The sequence below is a fragment of the Heterocephalus glaber genome, unplaced genomic scaffold (genome assembly GCF_053883595.1).
Source record: "Heterocephalus glaber isolate CG9 unplaced genomic scaffold, H.glaber_assembly_v1.0 deba00001235, whole genome shotgun sequence".
NCBI classification, from domain to species: domain Eukaryota; kingdom Metazoa; phylum Chordata; class Mammalia; order Rodentia; family Bathyergidae; genus Heterocephalus; species Heterocephalus glaber.
In genome coordinates, this window is record NW_028258222.1 from 138,566 (window position 1) to 164,475 (window position 25,910).

The 25,910-nt window shown below is 42.7% G+C and overlaps 2 protein-coding genes across 40 annotated transcripts in view; one reads left to right on the forward strand and one right to left on the reverse strand.

Moving 5' to 3' along the window:
• The window catches only part of Shld2 (shieldin complex subunit 2), a 100,087-nt gene extending 85,964 nt beyond the window's left edge, over window positions 1-14,123 (reverse strand). For 11 of the 39 annotated variants that reach the window (XR_015451188.1, XR_015451187.1, XM_021246742.2 and 8 more), the window contains exon 1: window positions 13,651-14,012. The gene's annotated coding sequence lies outside the window, so the exon portion shown is untranslated. Of the gene's footprint in view, window positions 1-1,233; window positions 7,509-12,473; window positions 12,538-13,650 lie in introns of those variants that run through there. The other 28 variants (XR_015451186.1, XM_087210941.1, XM_087210938.1 and 25 more) reach the window with 17 other exon arrangements.
• An 18-nt stretch (window positions 14,124-14,141) lies between these two features.
• Glud1 (glutamate dehydrogenase 1) overlaps window positions 14,142-25,910 on the forward strand; it is a 31,211-nt gene continuing 19,442 nt past the window's right edge. The window contains exon 1 of the mRNA XM_087210944.1: window positions 14,142-14,772. Within this exon, the coding sequence (XP_087067070.1) occupies window positions 14,340-14,772 (433 nt within the window). The 5' untranslated portion in view covers window positions 14,142-14,339. The remainder of the gene's footprint in view (window positions 14,773-25,910) is intronic.

Here is a 25,910-nt window from a genome sequence, read left to right on the forward strand (position 1 = left end):
AGTCAGGATAAGAAATCAAATTCAGTTCATCAGTAAATATGTACAAGGGCTAAATGAGGCACTTAAACAATGTTAGAAAATCTCCCCACATACAGCTCAAACCAAACTGTTCCCCACAAAAACAGGGGCTATGTTACCCAGGCTGGCCTTGAACTCCTGGCTCAAGTGATCCTCCTGTCTCAGCTCCCTTAGTAGATGGAACTACATGCACATGCCACCATGCCTGGCCTCATACCCATTTGCTTTTTGCTCAGGGAGTAAGTTGTGAAACTGAAAAATCCCCATCAGTTTTTCTCTTAATGGCCTTGTGTGACATGACTGTCTATGCTTTGGTTGTATTAACTACTGCCCATAAGTCCCAAATGCAGATTGCCACGAAAAACAAATAAGCATCCACTGGTGAATTCGGCCCTGTGTGCATCGTTTTGAACATGCTGCCAGAGATGGCCACTTCAGGAAGGCACTTCTGTGTTCTGGAGAGGATTTAAAGCATCAGGCCTTCTATGGCGTTTCTGAATATGTGTCAGGTTTTAAATGTCAACAGGGAAATTTCAAAAAGAACAGAAGTCAGCACCGAAGATAGTATACCATTAATAATAAGTGAACCAATTAATAGGTCTATGTTTACCCAGTTACGTTTTGCTTATTATGTCAGTTGGAAAGGCGGAAGGAAACTGGTTTTAACTCCCATACAACCTGTATCATGACAACATCACTTTTCAGAAAAGTAGCTGAGGCCAGCATTAAACAGGCATGTCACATTTGAAACTGTTTAAAACATTTCAAACTGCTCTTTCTTTTCTATCTTTATAATTCACTCATGATATAGACCCAGACTATTTCCTTAAAGAAAACAAGGGGAGGTGTGATAATGAATGCTAGAAACCTTCTATAGGCCAGATATGGCACGAATTTTCTTATTCCTTCCTCACAGCCACCTTGCAAGAAAGGAAGAACAAGCTTTGAGAAATGAAGCAACCTTTCTAGGTCACAGAGCAAGTAAAGAGGCAGAGCCAGGGTTCAAACTCAGATGTGAATTATTACCATGTTCCACAGCACTGAATGCCTGTTATTTCCTTAACGTGCACAAAAAAAATCAAAAAAGTAGTAACAACAAAGAAGATGAACTGGGTCATAGCTAAGCTCTCTAAGGACTACAATTTTATGATAATATAATCTTAGAGCAGAACAAGCTGGGTAAAATAACAATTTGGAGTTTAAAATGCTTAGTACCTCAAATACTGGTGTCAACCTTTTAAAAATTCCAGGGAAGCCCATCTGTAAAAGAGAATACAAAGTAGTTACAGCTGGGCATGGTGGCATTATCTTGGACAGCACAGGCCTTCACCTAACTACTGTTTACAAAAACAGAAGGGAACACGTTAAATGCTGCCAGGGCAATGTGGTCAGAAAATCCAGACACTAGTAAATACTGAAGGACAAATAACCCTTTTTCTTCAAGGAAACTTGGAGATTAAAAGAGACTTAGAACTGAGTTATAGCTCAGTGGTAGTGCCTACATGTATAAAGCTTTGGGTTCAAATCCCAGCAAGAAGCTGGGCATGGTGGCGCATGCTTATAATCCCAGTACTAAGCTAAGGCAGGAGGATTGCCTCGAGTTTGAGGCCAGCATGGGCTACAGAGTGAGTTCAAGGCTAGCTTGGGTACATAGGGAGACCCTGTCTCAAAAAAAAAAAAAAAGTACTGGGCCAGGGATTTAGCTCAGTGGTTTCGCCACAAGCGCAAGGACCCGAGTTTGATCCCCAGTACCAAAAACTAAAAAAGTAACAAATAAGGCCAGGGATTTAGTTCAGTGGTTTCGCTGCCAGCTGTGCAAGCGCAAAGACCTGAGTTCGATTCCCAGTACCAAAAAAAAAAGAAAAAAAAGTAACAAATAAATAAATATAACATTTAGCATTAACAGAGAGCCCTATTGCAAAGAGCCAGTTCTGTCCGCACACAATGCTGTTTAAAAATTGCACTCCCAGTGCAGTGGCTCTGCTCCATGGGTAATGATGCCTGAATAAACACTGGAAGATGCCAAGGGTCCACAGTCAGACAGACTTGGGAGGTGCTGGATTTAACCTTCTACCTGTTTCGTTACTGGTTGCAGGGAGGATGCTGGGCTCGGGAGCCCCTCGGAGTCAGTCTTCTGCATTTGAGTCCATTTCTCCGTATAAGCGTGGCCGTGACTTACACAAGATCGAGCTGTTGTGAGCACTGGGAAGAGTAAGGCATGTGCCCTAGGAAAGAGCCTCGGGAAGCACGCTGGGTACAGGCTGCATGGTTAGTAGTAACATTTCCCGAAGCTTTATCACTCTATTACAAATGAAAGTGGATGTTTCCTATGCGTCACCAAGGGGGGAAGGATATGGTGCAGTTTCCCAAACTTATTTAATGATAGAACCCGCTTTTTCATAGAACAGCCCCCAAGATGACTGGTTAATGTCTTTACAAGAACAAATTTTAAAAGAAACCTTAGGAAACAACAGAACATCATCACTAAAATAAACATCTAAAAAATTGGGTGGGTGGGTATGTGTGTGGGTATGTGTGTGTGTGTGTGTGGGTATGTGTGTGGGTGGGTGTGGGTGGGTGTGTGTGTGTGTGTGTGTGTGTGTGTGTGTGTGTGTGTGTGTGTGTGTGTGTCCAAGGGAGCTCTACTACTGAGCTCCATCCCAGCCCTTTTTTAAAATTTTGAGACAAGGTCTCAATAAGTTGCCCAGGCTGACCTCAACTTGCAGCCCTCCTCCCTCAGCCCATGAGGCAAATGAGATTACAGGGGTCTCCTTCCACTTGGGGTAAGAAGATGAACTTGACACAATCACAAGCCCCAGGAAGCTGAGAATCAAGGGCAGGAAGCTTCTGGGCTACGCCCTGCTCTGCCTTACTCCTTTTCCTGTCAGCTCCCTCCTTTCTCCTCTTTCCTCACATCAGATTGCCCAGGACCCTTTCTCTGCTCTTGGCCCCACCCTTGCAGCACCTATGCACTGTGACAAAGCCCACTCCTCTAGCTACAAATTCTCCCTATTCCTCCAGAGAGTTCCAGCTGAGCCCTCTCTCAGGAAAGGCATAGGTAGTGGCTATCTTGCTGCTGTTTACATTTCATACACCAGGTACCCGTCCCTGCAGACCTGCATGCCTCCCCTTCGAAACAACCCGTCCCAGCCTCTCTGGACACAACCTCCTCTGTCCTGAGGGCCTCATGCCTCACTTAGTCCATCTGTTTCATCAACACTCTCCCTTTCAATCCATCTCCTGAAGTCTCTCCCCAAACAGAAACAGTTCTCTCCACCCACCAAGATCTCCCTCAGACTGCCTACCTCAAATCTGTGTCCACTTTCAAATCTTTGTACAAAACTCTGTATCTACTTGTGCATGTTCAATCCACTCTGGAACTCAGGACAATCCAACCTGGACCTCTAGCACTGCCCGGATACTGCCCTTTCTGACACGACGTCCCCCTCCATCCATGGTGCTGAAATTATCCACAAGCTGCAGGCCTTGTACAGGGACCTGACTGCCCCACTGCCCACCTGTGCCTGCAAAGGTTTGCATCACCACAGACAGGGCCCTCTTGCTTTAAACACCATTTATATTTACAGCACTGGTCCAGACCTTTCCTGAGCTCCACTTTTATTTCTTCAACTCTGCACCTGGCAACTCCATCTGGTTACTTTACAAACATGTCAAACTGAACTTGTCTAAAATGTCCTTAACATCCCACTAGATCTTCTCTACATCAAAGGCAGACCTAAGACTCACACATGGCTATTTTTTTCTCAACCCTCATAGCCAATCACTTCTCCAGGTTAAAGTAATTTAAAACAGAAGCCTGAGCCAGGCTTGCTGACCTTGAACTCATGGAGATCCTCCTGCCTCAGCCTCCTGAGTGCTGGGATTATAGGCATGCACCACCATGCCCAGCAAAATAAGTCCATCTTTGGCTACAGACTATTAACAATTCCTGTCCTAGAAAAACAAGTGAAAGTAGGGACAGAGGCTCTAACTTGACTGTCCATCCCTGACTCCAGCCATTCCTACATCACCTGTCCCAGCACCTTCCCACTGACTGCTGACCTCAGTGTTCACTCCTGCTTTGTCTTTTTTTTTTTTTTTTCTGGTACCGGGGATTGAACTTGGGACCTTGTGCTTTCGAGGCAGGAGCCAGAACCACTGAGCTAAATCCCCGGCCCTGGGCCGGGGACTCCTGCTTTGTCTTGAAGAGCTGCCCTGAACTTTCATCATGGGTGGCTGGCAGATAGCAATCCTGGAGTCAAGACATAGTCCCTGCGCTTCACTCATCTCCAAGGGCCATCCAGAGCAGTGAAAAAGACACTGCTATAGGGAGTACAATGAAGCTGTTATCTCTGCCCTGAGGACAAAGAAAAGGAGGAACTTCTTTCAACAGAAAGGCCAGACTCCACCCTGTTATCTGAAGCCACTTGCCAACTGCTGCACTAATCAAGGCCAAAAACTTCACTGGAAAATCTGCTGAAATGATCTGAGCATTCAAGCTTTCATTATAATCCCAGGGTTAGGGTAGGTTTCTGTTCCTATCTGGTAATAGTGTAAATACGGAGGTCTGCCCACGCCCTACCGAGGTCCCCAGTCCCGAGGAACACAGGCCGAATCACCCCGCTGCAGACAGACAGGTCTGCCCACACCATGCCGAGGTCCTGAGTCACGCGGAAGACACCGGATCACCCCACTGCAGACAGGCAGCCACCTGATTCCACATTACCAAGGCGCAGAGGACACCAGACCACCAGACCAAGGTACTGAGTCCCACTGTTCCCGGCCCAGAGGTAGGGGCTTCTGAGCCATCGTCCCAAAGGGGAAGGAAGTGGGAAGGCTAAGGGAAAGGATAGAAGGGAATGGGATTAATATGAGAAAATAGAAAAATACGAACAAAATCTTTGTAAATAGGGAGGGCTGGAGGGGTTGAAGGGAGGGCTGGGCAAAGGTGAAAAACAAGAACCAAGAGAGACTATGTAAAGGTGCAAATTTCCAATGATGAATGTCATTATATTGTATACCTAAAATGTACCAATTATTAGAATGAATAATCGATAATGTAAAATAGGAAGAAAAGGTCCAAAGGGGTAGGGGTAGTGGGAGACACAGGGGAAAGGAAAGAAGGGAAAGGAAAAAATGATGAGAAATGGAAAAAATGGAAATAAAGTCTTTGGAAATAGGGAAGGGTGGAGGGCGTGAAGGGAGGGCTAGGAATGGGGAAAAAATAAGAACCAAGATGCATTATATAAAGGTACAATTCCCAATGAGAAATGTAATTGTGTTGTATACCTACAATGTACCAATAAAAGAATTTAATACAAAAAAAAATAGTGTAAATACCACAGTATGATGCTATTGCTTTACAGCTGTTAATGCCCAAAAAACGAGAGACATAATCTTTTTTTTCGGGGGGGTGGGTCAGACAGGATCTCACTATGTAGTTCATGCTGATCTGTAACTATGAAGCCCAGGCTAGACTCAAACTCATGGTGATCCTCCTGCTTTGGCCTCCTAAGAGCTGAGATTCCAGGTGTGTGCTACCATACCCAGCTAAAGCCTGTTTCTTCTGCAACTCTTTCATGTTGGTCAAGGGTAATGTACTTTCTGATGCTCTGGTATATTTTTCAGTTATTTCCACTTATAACAGAGTTACAGGTGTGCTCCAAATTTTACCTTACACTTTTTTTTATTACTATCTAAACTGCAACCCCATACTGAAACCACAACTGATCTAAAATACGTATTTTTTTGGACTGGGGAGCTTGAGTTTTCATCATCATCATTATAATGTATCACTTATTGAACAAATATCCCCTTGTTGTTTTTGCTACTTTGTGCATGCCATGTTGATTCTCCTCTGCAATGACTGTCTGCCATCTACCCTGCCTTAGGCAATTATGCACTGAAACATCTATGAACTTTAGTATTTTTTTATTTTATGTTTGCTGTTTAAAATCAATGACACTGACTTCCAGGAAGATGGTGGAGTGCTGAGCAGCAGAGAAAGAGCATCTCAGAGATTTGGTGTTCTGACACTGGAATATACAGTAGCATAAGGAGGAAAAGGAGAAGCGAAGTGGGACCTTGGGGCCCAGGAAGAATTTGAAGTAAGAATTAAACTCCATAGGGAGAGCAAAGAGAGAGACTTCAACAAAGAGGAGGGAGATAACAAACAGCGTTCTCTCCCAGAGTTTGGACTCACGGTGTGTGAATGGCAGATCACACCTTCAGACACACAGTAACTATGAGCAACCCCAGAGGCCTCCATGAAGAAACAGACCAGTGGAACGGAGCAGTGGACAAAGAAGACTGTAGTGGCTGGTGAGTTATTCAGGTTCAGGTGTCAACCAGGAGACGGTGACGGCTGGTAGTCATCTTGGAGAGGGGCCAACTGAGCTCAGAACTCAGAACAACTACAGCCCGACTCCATCTAGTGGCTCCAAGTGTCTCAGTACAGGTGCTCAGTTCAAGTCAGCAGACGGTCAGGGGAATTCAAGCCAGCAGGAGGCACATGGACTGTTGTAAGCTCAAGGAATCTGGTTCCAGCCTCAGAGCCAGAAACTGGCCTGAACTTCAGGGGAACTAAGAGGGCAGGCCAGCTGGGATTATCCACTACCCCATCATGAAGCTGTGGCTGGCTTGCTGGGATTAATCAATTTGCCTCTGGATTCTGTTTGCCTGCACTGGCTACCACTGACAGCAGAAACACACCTTGAATTAGACTTTTTTTTCTTTTTCCTTTCTCTTTTACCTTCTGATTCTTTTTTTTTCTTGATTGTTTGAATATGGTATCTATTTTTTTTGTTATTGTTCTGTTGTTTTTATTTCTTCCTTTTATCTTCCCCCCATCTTCTTCACATGTTTCCTAAAGGTTGCCCACCAGTTTTTTCTGATTCCTTCCACTTCTATTTGTGTTGTCCCCACTAATTCCTTTTAAATCTTCTCCCCCAAGGGTAAAATCACCATATTAAGGGCTTACTTATTGCATAAAATTTTCAGATTCATACTAGATTTTGTTATATAACCATAAATCTACTTCAGACGGTTAAAGGTAGCAAATTAATAGTTAGCACAGCTTATCATTCCCTATGCTGTATTTGATGCTACTGTCATTGTTGATTGTACTACTTTAGCCAAGGTGACATAACTGTGCTAATTGTTTGTTCCTCCTGGTGTATCAAAACTGAGATTGCCCAAGGGGCTTAAAAAAAAAAAAAAACTATGGGCCAGTGCCACAAAACTGGCAGCTGGGCCAAGTACACAGACACAGCTCATCTCCAACAAACTGAAGAGGTAGGATCATGCAACAGACTCAAAACCCAAAGGCCAGCTACACCTGGAAGACACTTCTAAGAAGTATTTATTTCCTAAGGGTTCTGAATATTGGCAATAAAGCTACTTGCCATAAGCAATCTACAAACATCAATCCAGGAATTAAACTTAAAAAAAAAAAAAAGAAAATGAAAAGACACGTAAATGAGACGTGACACCCCCCCACCCCACCCCCACCCCCGCTTTCAGCTGAAAAAAGGAAAACCCAGGGGCCAAATAGGTGGAACAATCCAAAAGCCACCCACCTGGACTCTCTGAAGAGGTAACAGCAGAAATAACAAAGCAAACGAACCAAGTTCAAGAAAAAATTGGAGCAGAAGTAATTTCTCAGATAACTACAGAGATGGTGGCCATAATGAAAGAAATGATTAGTGACTCTAAAGAAGACACAGATAAAAAACAGAAGACCTCAGGAATATGGTGGAAACCGTGAACACCCAGAATAGGATGGAAATGTAAACCATGAATGCCCAGCACAGGAAAGAAATGGAATCCATGAAACAAATTCAAACAGAAATCTAAGTGATTAAAAACTCTGTGGAAAGTACATGCTGCAGAATGGGCCAATGTAAGGACAAAATATCAGATACAGAAGACAGGATAGCAGTTATCACTTATGCAAAGAGAAATTTCTTTAAAATAGTAAGGGACCATGAAACATCAATCCAAGAGCTGCTAGATGATGTGAAGAATAACATGAGATTGATCAGAGTCAATGAAAATGCAGGAGATAGCACAAACAACATCCAAAACATGTTCTCAGGCCAGGCGTAGTGGCACAGCCTGTAATCCCAGCACTCTGGAGGCTGAGGCAGTAGGATCACTGTGAGTTCAAGAGCAGCGTGGGTTACATAGTGAGTTCAAGGCCAGTTTGAACTACAAAGTAAGAACCTGTCTCAAAAAAAAAAGGGGGCCAGGGATTTAACTCAGTGGTTCTGGCACCTGCCTCAAAAGCGCAAGATCCCAAGCTCGATCCCCAGTATCAAAAAACAAAAAAACTTGTTCACAGAAGTACTGGCAGAAAACTTCTCAAACAGGGAAAACGAATTTGACATACAGGTAAGTGAGACATATAGGACTTCAGTTAGCCACAATTAAAAAAAAATCTTCCCCAAGGCATATAACAGTCAAGATTCCAGAAATTCAACACAAGGATAGAATATTAAAAGCTCTTAGACAAAACAAACAAATCACCTATAAAGGAAAGCCCGTCAGAATCACAGCAGACTTTTCAACACAAACTCTCAAGTCAAGGAGAGCTTGGAGTGTATTTCAAGCTCTAAAGGAAAACAACCTCCAACCCAAATTGATGTACCCTGTAAAACTACCCTTCAAAATTGATGGAGAAATAATATACTTCCATGACAAAGAACACCTGAAGAAATTCATGACCACCAAACCAGCACTCCAATGTGTTCTGAAGGGTATTCTAAAAAGAGACAATAAAGATAACAACTCCATGAACCTCAACAGAATGAATCCACCAGGCAAGGCAAGAAATTAAACAGAAAAGGAAAGAAGGAAGCCAACAGCAGGAAAATAACATGACAGAGATAAGACAGTACATATCAGTTGTAACCATCAATGTTAATGGTCTCAATTCACCAATCAAAAGAAACACCAATCAAAACAAAAAATGGATCAAGAACCAAGATCTAACAATATGCTGCATAAAAGAAACACATTTAATTGAAAAACTAATTCATAGACTGAAAATCAACGGATAGAAAACAATATTCCATGCCACAAGAACCTGGAAAAAAGCAGGTATAACTGTTCTATTTACAGAAAAAGTGGATCTTAAGATAAGACTGATTAAGAGAGACAAAGAAGGACATGCTTGTGAAAGGAACAATCCAAGAAAAATAGCTAACAATCATAAATATACATGCACCAAAGAGCACTGCACCCAACTATATAAAACAAATATTAACATGTGAAAAATCAAATGAGTACTAATACAATTGTAATGGAGGACCTCAACACTCCACTGTCACAAATAGATCAATTAGACAAAAAAAATCAACAATGAAATATTAGAACTGAACCAAACTTTTGAACAAATGGACTTTGTAGATGTCTACAGAGTGTTCTACCCCAAAACATCAGAATACACAGAATACACATCAGCTGCACATGTGATATTCTCCAAAAGAGACCACATACTAGCTCATAGAATATGCTTAAGTAAATGCAAAAGATTAAAATTATCCCATACAAAAAAAAAATTTAATTAATAGGGCTGGGGATTTAGCTCAGTGATGCCGTGACTGCCTTGCAAGCGCACGGTCCCAAGTTTGATCCCTGGTACCAAAAAAAAAAAAAAGGATACAAAAATTCTAAATAAACCAATATCACCCAATGAAATTGAAGATACAATTAAAAACCTACCAACAGGCCAGGGATTTAGCTCAGTGGTTCCGGCACCTGCCTCGAAAGCACAAGGTCCCGAGTTCGATCCCTGGTACCAAAAAAAAAAATCTACCAACAAAGAAAAGCCCAGCCTCTGGACATATTCTCTGCTAAATTCTACAAGAAATTTAGAGAAGATCTAATGTTGCTATTTCTCAAGCTTTTTAATGAAATTGAAAGGGAAGTAATACTCCCAAATTCATTCCTGAAAGCAAGCATTACCCTGACACCAAAGCCAGAGAAGGATCCAACCAAAAAAGAGAACTACAGGCCAATCTCCCTAATGAACATAGATGCAAAAATCCTCAATAACATACTGGCAAACAGAATGCAGCAAATCATCAAGAAGGCAATACATTATGACCAAGTTGAATTTATCCCAGGGAGGCAGGGATGGTTCAACATCCACAAATCAATAAATGTAATACACTATATTAACAGAACCAAGGACAAAAATCACATGATCCTCTCAAAAGATGCAGAAAAACTGTCTGACAAGGACCAAAACCCATTCATGATAATAATACTACAGAAAATTGGAATAGGTGGTTTTTATCACAACCTGATAAAAGCCATCTATGAAAAACCAATAACCAACATCATTCTAAACGGACAAAAACTGAAAGCTTTCACTTTAAAATCAGGAACAAGACAAGGATGTCCACTGCCACTACTCTAGTTCAACATAGTTCTGGAAACATTAGTCAGAGCAATTAGGCAAGAGAAAGAAATAAAAGGAATTAAGGATAGGAAAGGAAGAAGTTAAATTATCATTATTTGTGGATGACATGATATTCTACATAGAAGACCCCAAAAACTTCACCAAAAGACTTCTAGATTTAATAACCAAATTCAGTTGTGCAGCTGGATGCAAAGTCAACACAAAAAAATCAATAGCCTTCCTGTAAACAAATAACTGAGAGACGAACTGGGGAAACAACAGTTTTCACAATAGAATAAAAAAAATGAAATATCTAGAAATCAATCTAAGGAAGGAAGTAAAAGACCTCTACATTGAAAACTACAGTTCTCTGAAAAAGGAGACTGAAGAGGGTATCAGAAAATGGAAAGACATCCCTTGTTTTTGGATAGGAAGAACCACTACAGTGAAAATGGCCGTACTTCCAAAATTGTTATACAGATTTAATGCAATCCCAATGAAAATTCCAACAGCATATCTCACAGAATTAGAAAAAACAATCCTAAAATTCATTTGGAACCAAAAGAGACCTAGAATAGCAAAGGCAATTCTGGGCAACAAAGGCAAGGCAGAGGGTACCAATCCCTTACTTTAAATTATACTACAAAGCCACTTTGATAAAAACAGCTTATTAAGGGAACAGATTAGAAGATGAAGAAATAACTTTAGATAAAGGATCTTTAGATAGACCCTCAGTGGAGTATCTCTGACTGCCGATCTCAGCTACCACCCTCTTCAGCCAGAAGTAATCAGAAAGGCCTTTACCCCTTGTCCCTTCATGGCATTTAGGGGTACTTCTTCAGAGGGGGAAATATTATAGATAGGTAAATTAATTACCCATCTTGTAGGCCATTAAACAGGGCTCCCCCTGGAGGAGTCAGTATGAGAGATAATCCAGACACATTCACTGAAGATCAATATTATAAAAAGAGAAAACCTACTACCCCCAAGTACTTCCCCTAGGGATGAAGAGCAGTGATTGACATTCTAAATAGGTATCAATCAACTGGGTAGGAAACCAAGGCCTTAACCAGTTGCTTCCAGGAAAAATCCCTGACCCATTCCTTACCGAAAATTTTTGTTTGTTTCTTGCTTGCTTGCTAGGTGACTTGCTTCCCCATTTGACCCCCATTTAATCAATATTACCTAAGCAACTATATTTGTTGTAATCTTATTGGTTGATCATAATTTTGTTCCACCTCATACCCACCTTGTGATTTCCCATTGGGTCAATATTACCACCCAAGTCAATGTACTTGTAATCTTACTAATTGACTATAGTTTTGTCCCACCTTGAACCTGCTCACCTGTGGCTTTGCTCCATAAAAACTCCATAGAAAACAGGGTCCCAGGCAACCCACTTTCCAGGCCCCCTTCTGTCTCTCTTAGACAGAAGCTATCTTTTTCTCAATAAATTTTCCTACTCTTAACCTCCAATGTTCTAGAATTCACTCTTCTATTTTTGAGAACACAAATTTTGTTTCAGATATCTAGCAGGTCTGGGAGTTACATCTATTCCCCATATCACCAAGAGTTCAAGACCACTGTGGGCTATGTAGTGAGCTCAAGGCCAGCCCAAACTATATAGCAAGACCCTGTCTAAAAAATTCTAAAACAATAATAATTGCAATACCTTCTCCAGAAGGGAAAGAAATAACTCCTACCATATACTAAATGTGAGTAGAGGGAGTGTGGCTAGATAATTTTACTTTTTAAAATTATCTTCTCAATTGGAATTATTTTTACAACTTAAATAAAATTTTAAAACATAAAGAAGATTTTGGTTTTTTATTGTTTTATAAAAAAGATTTACAGGATTCTCTTGGAGCCAATTTGTAGGACACCTATACAAAAGACATGGTCAATAAAAAAACAACTTCACAAATGGGAATTTAGCTCAGTGGTTTCACTGCCTGCCCCAAAGTGCAAGGACCGGAGTTCCATCCCTGGTACCAAAAAATAAATAAATAGATAGATAGATAGATAGATAGATAGATAAATAAATAAATACTTCACAGCTCTATTCCTCGCCCCTTCTAAAAGTTCAAGTCCACCTTCTTGACAGGGAACAAGCCCTAGAAAATATAAAGTTAAACATTTATCTTTCTGAAGGCTGTGGTTATCAGAAACAAAGATAAACAAGAGATAAAACTAAGCTCTTAAAACTACTTTCCTCAAAACCTATCAAAAAATTTAATTTGAAAAGTAAAGCATTTGCATATGCTTCAGAGGTTAAAGATTTGAAAATAACACTAGTTTTTAGGGGGTTATTTGGAAACCTCAGGGGTGTGTTTTGATTTTAACAATGTACAGAGAAAAAAATGAGAATGCTCTCCAGTGAAGAGAAACTAGTACTTTCATCTTTTGACCAGCAAGACAAATTCAGGACACAGGTCAGAGGATATTTTTCGTGGAAAAACACTATACAAATATTAAGGCTACCATTTATTTAGCAAATAAGGTAAAGTGTAAGCTCCCTCTGTAAGAAAAGGTAACTTTTGCTTTCAGAGTTCACTGATAGGTGCTCTTAATGTAACCCATCTAGGCGATGACCTCATGTTTCAACTTTCTCTTTCATAGGAGGCAGTCATTTAATAGATGACTAATAGAAGGGGAAGTAAAACGAATTAAGATGTGCTATGTGCATTAACACCATCAGCCCCCCCCCCGGCAATGCATGTAATTATTATAGACTCCAAACATTAATAGAAATTCATTTTTTAAATTTACAATAAGTGAGATGTTAAAGCCGTCAAAAGTGGGGGGGGTGGCATCTCATCTCCTTGGGGACCCAGTGGCACGGACATACCACGGGGAGTAGGCTGGTTCGGCCTCTCCTGTGAATCTGTCCAAGTATGAAACTGAACACTCAAATTTTCAAATCATGTCCTGAACCATTTAACGAATACAAGCATCCCCGAGCCTTTCCTAGGGACACTGTCGCATTTCTAGTGTCCTTGTTTTACTTCAGATCATTTTCAAGGGCGAAGGCCTAGCCACTGCGGTGGCACACCGCTGGACTCTCAGCACCAAGGAGCCTGAGGCAGGAGGACCGAGTTGGGAGGCCAGCCTGGTCTACATAGTGAGTTTAAGGCCAGCCTGAACTACATAAGGAGACCTTGTCTCAAAAGCTCTGGAAAGGGGGAAGAAGCCAGCAAACCGCAGGAGACCACAATGCTTTGTCTCACCGTGTCGTCTCCACAGCGCTGAGGTGAACGGGACATCAGAATCCTAGTGGCAAAGGCAGGCGGCTGGGGACGCCCTGTCCCTCCACAGCGCGACTGGACGGAACCGAACCTCTCGGCGCCGGGCTCCGCTTCGCCTTCCGGCTGGGCGCCCGCGCTTCATGCACTGGGTTCCGGGTACAGGCCACCCCCACCCCCACGCCGTCCTCCGCTGAGCGCCCGCGGGCGGAAAGGAGTGGCGGTGACTCACAACCCCCAGGCCAACGGCCAGACCCCGGCCTCCCCGCTGCGGCGCTCCCGGCCCCTCAGCCTCTCCGCACCCCCAGGTCTGAGACCAGCCCCTCTCCACTCCGTGCCACACTCCCTCCGACGCGCGCACCTGTGAGCGCCGCAGGCCCGACCGCGCACGCACAAACTCTCCCACCGGTCAGCGCGCGTGCGTAGCAGCCCCCTCCCCCCCCCCCGCGCGCGCGCCCGACGCGCGCCGCCGCCTTGGAGGCCGGGCGAGGCCGCGGCGGAGGCGGAGGCCCGGCGCCCTGGGCGGCGCACGGCGCCCGAAGCCCGTCCTCCCAGCCGGGCTACTGCGGCGGAGGGGAGGGGAAAGTCGCGGGGGCAGGAAGCAGCGGCTTAAAAGGGCAGCGGTCGCCGAGCGCTTCCTCCTCGCCTCAGCCCGGCTCGCCTCTGCTGCCGCCATGTACCGCCGCCTGGGCGAGGCGCTGCTCCTGTCCCGCGGTGGGCCCTCCGCCACCGACCCCGCAGCTCTGTTCGGCTGCTGGGCCCGCGCGCCTCCTGTCGTCGCCCCACCGCCAGCCCTCGGGACGCCTGCCTACCGCCGCTACAGCGATGCGGCGGCCGAGCGCGAGGACGACCCCAATTTCTTCAAGATGGTGGAGGGCTTCTTCGACCGCGGCGCCAACATCGTGGAGGACAAGCTCGTGGAGGACCTGCGCACCCGCGAGAGCGAGGAGCAGAAGCGCAACCGCGTGCGCGGCATCTTGCGCATTATCAAGCCCTGCAACCACGTGCTGAGCGTCTCCTTCCCCATCCGGCGCGACGACGGTTCCTGGGAGGTCATCGAGGGCTACAGAGCCCAGCACAGCCAGCACCGCACACCCTGCAAGGGAGGTGAGCGCGTCCCCTCCCCCTGTCCGGGGTGTGGCAGGCTCGCGAACAGCGGTTTTCCGCCTTCAAACTTCCACGTCGGCGGCCCGGCCGCCTCGTCACCCGACCCCTTGCTGCACTGATGCTGCCTGTAGAGCTGACGGTGCACCGGCCTCTGCGTCCCGGAATCAGGGTCACCATGGGGGTGGGGGGACCGTGCCGAAATGCACTTGTGAAAAAGGCATCGGTGACTGGTCCCTCCGAGGCTGACCAGGAAGCTTTCTTGGGCGCCTACTGTAGGATTTTCCCCCAGTGCAGACCCTGAAGTTGTTTTGTGATGTTTTTCGTTTTGCAACAGCAGTGACAACTGACATAGAAACATAGGAAGTGACTTGCATTCTAGGTGTGAAGTCTAGACAGTTTTAGTAACCAAAGGAATTTACTGAGCTCACGTTACTCTTGAGAATTGAGTTTTTACATTCTGACGACGTGTTTTGTGCCCCCTCTTAAGTGCAGGCAGGGTAAAATCTCTGCCGGTAACGCTAGGCGTCCTGACAGTATACACCACGGCTCGCCGGCCAATGGAATGAAACAGCCCTGGGGGTGTGTACTCGTCCTGGCTAGCTCCAAATTGGAACTCAGGAAAAGCTAGAGTCGAGTCAGGTACAATTTGGTAGTCACTGAGATATCCTGTAGTTTCGAGTTTTGGATCTCTGCAGATTTGGTTTATTTAGTCAGATTTGCTTTCTTCTGGCAAATAAAAGATTTTTTTCATTTCTCCATCCAATATATTGCAAAATATTGTACATCTTTAAAGGTGCTTAAAAGTAACCTAAAATGAAAAGAACAAAACCTCTTTTTCCTTATTGTTATAAAAAAAAAATTAAGGAAAGTGAAAGTAAAAGACCTAGGGAGGGGAACGGTTTTGTTGGAGGTGGGATGGGCCAGGCCCTTTGTCTCCCTCAGCCCGGTCGCTGGCTTTCTGTTGCCAGCTGACTTCCAAGGGCAGTTTTTGGAAATCCTTTCTTTACTAGAAAATTTCTGCTGGGATGGTAGTCCCTGAGAGGGGAGCAAAGGTTGTTGCTAATGGTTTAATGATTCACTAAATTTGCATTGACCCCAGGCACACTTGGGGTTTACCTTTAGAGCTTAATTGCCATTTAGCTTTGTAGTTTCCTATGCTAAAAGCTGTTGGAGTCCCTTTGACCTCTTACTTCCCTTCCAGCTCCAAAATTATATAAAATGGACACGCTGTCATTCTCCTGCATTCCCTGCCTTCTTCCTACCACTCCCTTGTTCTCCAGACCAGGAACACTAGCTCAGGCTCCCTTGAAATCCAAACAAGGATGTTGGAGGAAGGGCAGCGGATAGCAAATATTAAGCAAAATTGCCGTGATTCTGTAAAATGGGCATTGAGTGCATTTCACTCTTGGCGACAGCATTTTCCAGTCCCATACACAAATCAATATATTCGTTTTTCTGCAGGATCTGATTTGGTTTCTTTGAAGCTCTTTATGTTTCTTTCAGGACCAAGTTCTCTTCTGTCTTTGTAAGTCACAGCTCCACACTCATTAATGCAACTCATGTTTCTGGAGTTTGTTGGTCTTCATCTTGTAGCTACAGCAGTTTTTAATGCCACAGTAGCGAATCTAGCAACAAATTCCATCAGCTGTTCCAGAGCTGTTATTGTAGCATTTGCATGTACTTGAGTGTAAGATAGTCTCTGTTCTATTTATCAGCACACAAACGTACAGAAACTAGCTAAACAGTAGCAAACATTGCAAGATGATGTATATGAAAGAAAACTGGACTGTGCGAAGTGATCAATTTAATATCTTAAACAATTTAAAAGACTGGATTGATGAGGAGTAGGTAACTGTGAAAGCCTTTAAATGCTGTAGATGATTAACAAAATTTACTCATTTTTGTTGTATAAGTAAGTTGTTAAAAACCAAGTGTTGTGGGCTGCACTTGTACTTTCAGCTATTCCAAAGGCTTAGGCCAGAGGATCTCTTGACCCCAAGAGTTTGGGACCAGTGTAGGAAACATAGAAGGCCCTATTTTTTTGCAAAAGTTTTTGGTTTTTTATATACTGGGGATTGAAACCCAGGCCTTCTCCAGAACTACATTTTGTTTCATAGAAGCAAGGTCTTTTTAAGTCACCCAGGCTGGGCTTGAACATGGAATCAGGATCCTCGTGCCTCCACCTCCTGGCGGGGGCGGGGGAGGGGGAATAGCTCTTAAATTAAAAAGAAAAGAAAAAAAATTACAAAGAGAAAAGGAACTTGTTAATCTTAGCGCCGCCCTGCTTTAGAAATAGAGTGTAGGGCCAGGGATTTAGCGCAGTGGTGCTGCACCTGCCTCGGAAGCACAAGGTCCAGAGCTTGATCCCCAGTACAAAAAATAAAAATGAAATACAGAGTGTATTAGGTGATTGAGATAAAGATGGTCCTGATAATCCCTCTGAATTTTAGTCTTTTCTTCTCAAACATTTTAGCCACACTCCTCCAACTAAACTACTTTCCCAGTGTTCTTTGCAAAAGAAAAAGCTCATCTACTCTTCACTCCTTTTCCCAGCCCTTAGCTTTTCTATATCTGATCTTTCCTCTACAATGACCTTATGCCTGAGTTTCCTAAAATAAAATTCTCAAGGTTGAAGTCAAGTAACAGTCTAGTTGCCTCTGTAAGAGAAAGGTGTTTAAAGACCTGGGAGTGGCTGGCAAGTACTTTATTGCAAATAAATATTTAATAACAGTGTTTTCCTGCATTTTCTAAATACCGTATTTAACTGAGACTGCTTGATCTGCCTCTGTTAAGGGTTTGCTGAAGAGTGTGCTGTAGACTCTGAAGCATGTTTAAGTGACAACTTAAAAATAATTTCAGGTAGCCTGTTGTGGTGTACATCCTTGTAATCCCAGCACTTAGGAGGCCAAGGCAGGGAGATCTGAGGATTTTGTTTTGTTTTGTTTGTTTTTTGAGATCACGAGTTTGAGGCCATCTTGAATTACATAGTGAATTAAAGGCCAGCTTGGATTACCTGGTCTCAAAACTAAATTTTTTTTTCAGTAAAGATGAGTATTGCACAAATACGCCACTGATTTGAGAAGACTAGTTCAGGGTTCTGATTTGCTTGAAGAAAGTTTTAGAGACTGTAACCACTTTCTCAGAGTGAATTCTCTGTTCCATGGGCCACAGTTATGCCTGAGGCCAGTCTGCTTTTCCGAAGGAAGTTTATCAGAGGTCAGGTGTAGGAAGGGTACTGACGTGTAATGGTGTGATCGGTTTGCTTTCTCTTCAAAACTGCCCCACCTTTGTGACCTTAAAACTATTTAACCAAAATTACAGTTGATTGGGGCCAGGGGCCAGGGGCCAGGGATTTAGCTCAGTGGCACTGTGCTTGCCTCACAAGCACAAGGTGCTGAGTTCGATCCCTGGTATAATAAATAAATAAATAAAGTTGATAGGTGTAGATGGAATCTGGATGCACTTTAATTATGAATAAACCTGTGCCTGTTGTGTGTGAGCCAGCATACAGAAGCCTCCCTAGGAGGTGGGCAGTCTCCCCTGGGTGGGAGGAGGGCCCATGTGGGGCTGGTCCTGCAGGTGAGTCATCCTGCCTTCCCAGGGGAGGCGGGATGTTTCTGGTTTTCATTTTGCTGTGCTAAATTGACAACCATCAAAATTTGGGTAACTGAATAAACTCAATTTCTGATATTCTGAAAGTATGGCTTTGTGTCTGCATCTTGCTACCACAAGGTAAATGCTGAATTTAACATGTCTGAAAGGTTAGAATACAGATAATTAATACATTGTGTAGCTCCTAGCCCTGAAGTGTTGTTTTATTTTTTTTTTTTTTTAGTACTCGATGTTTAAATACCGAGCTGTGTTGTCTCTTGAAAGGGCTTTAATTTCCTAGAAGCTCCTTGCCTCTTTCTTTCTCTTCCTCCCAAGTATACTAGAGATGCTGAGTATCATGGTGCATGCCTGTATTCCCTGCCCTCAGGAGAGGATTACTGTGAGTTCAAGGCCAGCATGAACTACATAGTGAGTCTCTGTCTCAAAAGAAAAGTGTGCTAGAGAGTGAAGACCTGATCCTGGTGGAAAGACATGCGTCAGAGTTGCTGCCTTCCCTCCCAGCACTGTGTGTGGGAATCCATTTAGCCAAGTGTGCTCTGCTGGGAAGACAGGCACTGGTAACTCACTTCACAAAACACGCTTTGTGAAAATTGGAGCATCTCAAATTTGAGGCTAAATTCATTAAACACCAGTGAAACTGGTATATTCAGCTTTCAGGCTTAGAGTGGGAAGAAATTGGATTTACCACTCTTGGTACAGTAGATCCTTGACTTAAGAACTCCATCTGTTCCTGAGAGCTGGTTGTAACTCAAGTTGGTTGTAAGTCAATACAGCTGAGACCTGGATGTTTACCTGGGTACATGCTATAGGTAACAAGAGGCAGATGAATCTTCCATTGACCTAATTAACCCAAGTTGTTCATGTCAGGCCAGTCGAGACTTGAGCAGGTCCACTGTAAATTGGATTCCCTGTGATTGCTTGGGAAAATCATTTCTGTCTACTAATTTTGAGTGTGGGAGCAGACGCCTGTGATCCCAGCACTCTGGGAGGCTGAGGCAGGAGAATCACAAATTTGAGCACACCCTAGGCAAAAATAAGCAACAAAAACATACTAACACTTTCTGCCTTCACAGAGGCCATGAGGCAAAGCAGCAGATATTGGTGACAGATGACATTGAAAGTTATGTGTGCATGACTTTTCATTAAGAACTTTGCACGAAGCCTCTGATGCTTCCTCACAGTACACACAGGAACTTCCCATGTGTCATTGCTTTTATGCTTTGTGAAATAAACCGCTGCCCTCAATGACCAAAGGCAGTTAAGATCAGAGTGCAGTGTCCTTTGGCAAGGTGATACAGCCAGCATGTAGTGGGATCAGAGTTCTGGTTTCAGCACTCAACAACTTCAGCACTCAGTGTTAATGGTTATTGTCTGGATTCCTTCATCTAAAAAGTTACAAATTGTGTCTATTTGTTAGAAGCTACTAAAAGACCTACCTTCTTCCTGAAAATAATCCATGTTCAGACAGCTTTACATATGAATAGCATCAGAAATGATAACCATTTATTCTAATTGCTGAGGCAATGAAATAACTTTTTAAAGTTTTTCTGTTGAAAGAGGTTTGAAAACCTTTAAAGCCATACGTTACTAGGACTTATTTTGAGACAGGGTCTCACTATGTAGTCCACCCTGACCTTGAGCTCACTATGTAGCCCAGGATGGCCTTGAATTCTTGCCTCAGCCCCTCAAGTGCTAGGATTGCAGATGTGCGCCACCACGTCCAGCTTGATAGGACTTTTAGATTTGTGAGGTGATGCACACCTGCAACCCCAGACTTGTTCCGCTGAATTGCCCAGGCTGGGATTATAGCCATGTGCCACCCTGCCACTCAGCCTGCAGTGTCTATGCTTGCCTCTTGTCTCCAAATAATTCCCTTCCTCTCTGAAGACCCATCTCAAATATCACTTAGACCTCTAAATAATTTATATGAAACTGGATATCTGAGGTTTCAAGCCTTTGTCCCTTTGAACCTTTTATTAACAAGTTACTGTTTTCAGTTACTAAACACCAACTTTCAGTGTGCTAATTTTGCATCATTTTCAACACCTTTTGGGGATGAAGATGTGCCCAAGTTTACTGTTAGCCAGAATGAGGGATTTTTTTAAATTAACAAGGTCCTTCTTTTAATCTTCCATCTATCAGGCAGTAAAACATTTCATCACAAAAATAATATTTTACAGATATGTGCCTACAGAAATGGAAGGATATACATTTAAATCTGCAAGAATAGTCACTCCTACAAAGACTTGGTAGAAGTCAGGAGAGACTTAAGTTTTGATGGATGAAAACATGAATATGTGTTGCATAGTTTTAAATTTTAATGAAAACAAGAAGTGACCCAGGCTCCTTGTTGAGCGACACTCAGGCTAAGGCAGGAGTATTGGAAGTTCAAGGCCAGGCTGAGTTACATATTAAATCCCAGGCTGGCCTGGATTATAGGACTGTCTCAGGGTTTAGAGAAAAAAAAAAGAAACAAAATATTTTCCATTATCAGCTAAACATATGCCTCCCAGGAAGCTTAAGTTTGTTTCTTCAGAATAGTTAGAAGACTGAGATAATAAGTTAGAAGTGGAAAGTGCCTGTTTCCATGGCTTCTTACACAGAACAGTGTGTAGGGACTGTCAGGCAGTTAAAGTGTTATGAAATGACCTTCTGAGTGCTGTTTTGAATTTATGTCCAAGACTTTTGGGTTTCAGTCATTACTTGCTGATGAACACATTTTTCATTGTTCATTGTTTCAGTTCCTTATTTTTAATTAAGTTATTCTACTCTTTATAGAGTTAGGAAAATATGTTAAGAGAAAATAGGTTCGGGTGAATAAATGATGAGAGTGTAGTGCATGAGTTTCAAGAGTTGTTCTAAGGCCTTTTTGTTTTTCTGGGGGTTCTGTGGTTGTGGTAGAACTCTTGTTCATTAAATAATTTAGCATACAGCTGGAAATTAAATTTGTGATGAATAAATTGTATCCTGTTAAGAGATCCCCATTCAAGTAATTTTAAAAAGCATTTGAATTTTCATAAATATTTAGTTAATGATTCATCATATAGAACTGTGGGGGTTGTGTAAATGTGTTTGGTTTTGAGTCAGCTAGGAAAGGGAAGAAAAATTCAAGCCACTTAGTTATGGTTTTCACTGAATCATTTTTTAAGTAATGAGCTGGCTTGTTTTCATTATCACTATGGCAACCCTAACTAGTTTTTCTTTTTGATTTTCATCCCTCCTAGAAAAATTTGGTGTGTGTGACCAATGTGGGCTCTAAGAAATATCTGGTAACTAAGTTACAAGGCAGAGCAGTGTTATGTGCTGTGGTTTGCAGATTGCAGCCTACATTTTATTAGTGTTCTTCTGAAACATCTGGATACCAGCTAACTCGGAATAACTATCCTTAACTTCTCTTGAACAAGAGGTGTAATGAGAACTTTGTTCCATGGCCTGCCCTTCCTGCAGCCTCATGGAGATTGATACTCATGAAGATTGATTGCCAAGGGTGGAGCCTTTCCTTTCCTTTGGACTGAACCAGATAATTTTGTCAGCAGATCAGAAAGTGAACTTTTAGATCCCAATTCTAATGACATTCAGGCTGCAACTGACACCTTGATAATCAACCTGTTCACTGCCTAGCTTAGCCAGCCCTTTTTTTAAATCAACTGCTGTCCATCTGTAGTTGTACCTGGAGTGCTGTCATCCAGAAGACCCTATGATCTCTTCTCAAACATTAGTATATGGCATTCATTCTCAGTGCAGGCTGACAGATGGTGCTGAGACTTTAGGGTGGAAAAAAATTCCAGCTTATCTTCCTTCTCCTCCTCCTTTTTTTTTTTTTTTTGGCACCAGAGATCGAACTCGGGTCCTTGGCACTTGCAAGGCAAATGACAGAACCACTGAGCTAAATCCCCGGCCCTCCTCCTCCTTTTGATACAGGGTCTTTGCTGTGTAGCTCAGGCTAGCTTTGAACTCACTATGTATCCTAGACTGCCTTGAATTGATCCTCCTGCCTCAGCCTCCCCAGTGCTGAGATTATAACCGTGTACCACCACACCTGACCACTTTCCTCTATTTCGTGAACATTTGTTCCTTCTATGTTTTGTGCACTCATGAAATCCCTATGGTCCTGCTCACCTTTGGCATTCTCTGCTATACACCTTGTCCTATAGAGAAGTAGGAAAAGAGAATATTGAGACTGCAAAAAAAGATTCTTAGTTTATAAAGCTATAATGTTTTCTTATGTGTGTATTACTTTTTGCTTTACTAAGCAGTTTTGTCTTCAAATTAAGAATTTTTGAAATACAGTAGCCATTTAGAAGGGTTTTCCTGTCTCTCAACTTTGAAGTATGTCACCTCCTTTTATCCTTCACATCCTCCAATTGGGCTATTTCTCCCAATCTACTGAGTTTATTAATTTAATCAAAGTAAGTACCTTCCTTTTCCCAGTTATATTCTTACTTAAATTTCTGTGTCCATAAGAATGTGATTATGAGCTTTAAGTGACAGTGCATTTGTGTGGTTATCTTGGTTTCTGATCCCAGAGAGGGAAGAGTAGTAACTACTTGGCTCGAATGTGGATATATAGATACATTTTCAGATTTTTTTGTTTTGTTTTTCATATTAACAGTTTCACCCTATAATGCTATACCTGCCAATTTCTGGAGGAAAAACTTTTATGTATCATTGATTAATTAGAAAGTTAAAAGAAAACAAACATTTAGCCCAGGCTGGCAGATGCCCCACCCTTCTCTGCTCTGGGGCTTCTTCCCAGAGCACCCACCCTCCCCTTGGGCTCCTCCTCCATCTCCTTTCCAGGAGCTCCTTGTCTGTGACCCAGCAGCAAATGCTGTGGGTGCCAGGTAGAATTCTGAGCACTATGCTAGCCTCATCTTATTCCAGGACTTTTGTAATAAAATGGTTACTTTGTTTGGACTTCTGTTACATGCGGTTGTTAATTAGCGCCTAGGTCTAAAATATTAGTCTTGCTATTTGGATGTTTTTGCTATTTGATTTATGAATATTACTAGTTAAATCAGTTTTTAGTTCCCCACTAAATGTGCTACATTATAGATATCTTTAAAAATTAAAACCTGTAAGTTTTTCTTTTTTTGTTTTTCTTTTATTGGTACATTTTAGGTATACATAATGATAACATTCATCATAGGGAATTTGTACCTGTATATGATATGTCATCTTCTTTTTTCTCATTCCCCTCCCCTCCCTTCAACCTGTTTCCATTTTTCCTTCTATTCTCTTTTCTTCCTGTCCCTTCTTTCCTTTCTCCCTACCCCCTTCCTTGTTCCCTTTCACATTTGAACATTTTAACCTTTATGTTTTTAAATTGAGGGAAAGTAACTCTTCCTAGGTAGAGAAGGCAAGAAGAGTTAAGATAACTTAATGTGCCTACTTTCACAGGCATAGAAGAGCAGTGAGGAAAAACTGGTCTCTGTGGAAGGGGAGGAGCACTCGACCCTTAATGAGTTTACCTTGAGATAATAAAACCAAGATTCAGTAAGCTATTGAGTCTCCTATCAGTTTCAGAGGTGGCGAACCTATGGCACGCTGGCTGTTTGTGTTGTCATTGAAAGCTCTTAAAAGATCATTTTGCTGCTGGACAGTTCTAATATGTTCCCACCAGAACTACCGGAGGTACATGCATGACTTTCCCATTGAGCAGGATAGGACAGTCCTGTCTGGGCATGCTGTCATGGAGTACCACCGGTGGTACAAGGCAGCGGAAACATGTTAAAGAATGAGTTGCTTTGCTATGTGCCACTACCATGTAATTGCTTGTCCTAGTGTGCTGAAAGTTGAAATGTGACAACTGACCCAGCTTGAGCCTGTGCCAGATGTCTCACTGAGGATGCCCTCAGCCTGACCAGGCCAAGTTAAGCAGGTGCTGTGGGCTGGACTCACCTGAAGGAGGTGTTAGACTTGGACTCCTGGCTCAGCAGTTTCCACCCAGTGATATGCCATGGTATTCGGTAGCATTTTTAATTGGAAAAAAAAAAAACCAAAAACATGCTTTAGTGTTTAAACAAACTTTGTGTTAAAGATACAGATGTTTCATCTTAATATTTTGGAGGTTTTTTGGTTTTTGTTTTTTGAGACAGGGTCTCACTATGTAGTTCAGGCTGGCCTTGAACTCTGTGATCCCCTGCCTCTTCTGAGTGATGGGATTGTACCACCACACCTAGCTCATCTTAATTTTTTTTTGATTTTTTTTTCCTGAAGTAATTTTTTTTGGGGGGGTACCAGGGATCAAACTCAGGACTTTGCACTTTCAAGGCAGGCAGCGGCACCACTAACCCAAATCCCTGGCTCCTGAAGTAATTTTTAAGACCTGGTGCTTTACCTTTCTAGTATTTGATAGTTCTTTCCTGATAATCTAAGGTTGCTTGTGGCAGATTTTTTTTAAAGCTTGTGGCCCTGCCTTTTCTTTCTACCTTAATTTTTTTGTTTATTTTTTTCTGGCACCACCAGGGACTAGCCCCAAGGCCTTGCCATGTAGGCAAGCAGTCAAGGGCTGAGCTACATCCCCAGCCTTCTATATTGATTGATTGAGACACCCTAGGTAGCCCAGGGTGGCTTTGAACTCACAGCAGTCTTCCTGCCTCAGTCTCTTTGAGTACTGAGATTATACACATGCACCACACCACTATGCACTGCCTTTTACCTTACATTTTAAGAGTCAAAGATTGGTATATTTATTCAAAATTATTTGAGTCCCTGACCATGTGTTTTTTGTTAAGCACCAGGAATTAAAGCAGCAAACAAAACAGTCTGTCCTTCTGGCACTAACCTCCTAGATGAGAAAGCAAACATTAAACAGATAAGATATAAATACTAAGAAGAAAGCAGAAGGGGAGCAAGCTAGAGAAGTGGTGGGTGAGGTGCTGTTTTAAGTGGAGTGGTCAGGGAAAACCTCAGAATGACAGAGACTGAAGAACCACATGGCACAACAAGCTGCATAGACATCTGTGTCTTTAAAAATTTCTCTTTGCCCCACATTCTAAAACTTTTAAGATTGAGTATATTTATTTTACCAGCAATTCAAAAATATATTATGTGCAAGGTATAATTCCAAGAGCACACTCTTCTAAGTGTAATTTTTTTTTTCCTTTGAGACAAGGTCTTATTGTGTTGCCCAGACTAAGAACCTGGAACTGTCGGTATGCACCACCACACCAGGCTGTGTAGTTTCTTATTCTCCCAGTAAACCTGAGACATTCAGCTTCAGAATTTGCTCTTTATGGTCCTACATACTGTACATAAAATTATCATAAAACAATAGCCTCCTCAATCAATATTTAGGTTGATGATTGAGAGGTCTCCTCAAACTGCAAATGACCTATTGTATATTTTCTATCTGAAAACATGGAAAGAGCTGTCCCTAGGGCTCCTGTCACTTAGCCATGACTCAGTGTGGGAGGTGCCCAGCACCTGGCAGGGAACCACAAAGAGCAGGAGGGTGAGACACCAGTTTCACCTACACACAGGCTGGGCTGAGGTGAGAGCCGTGAAACAAAAAGGGTGGCTTA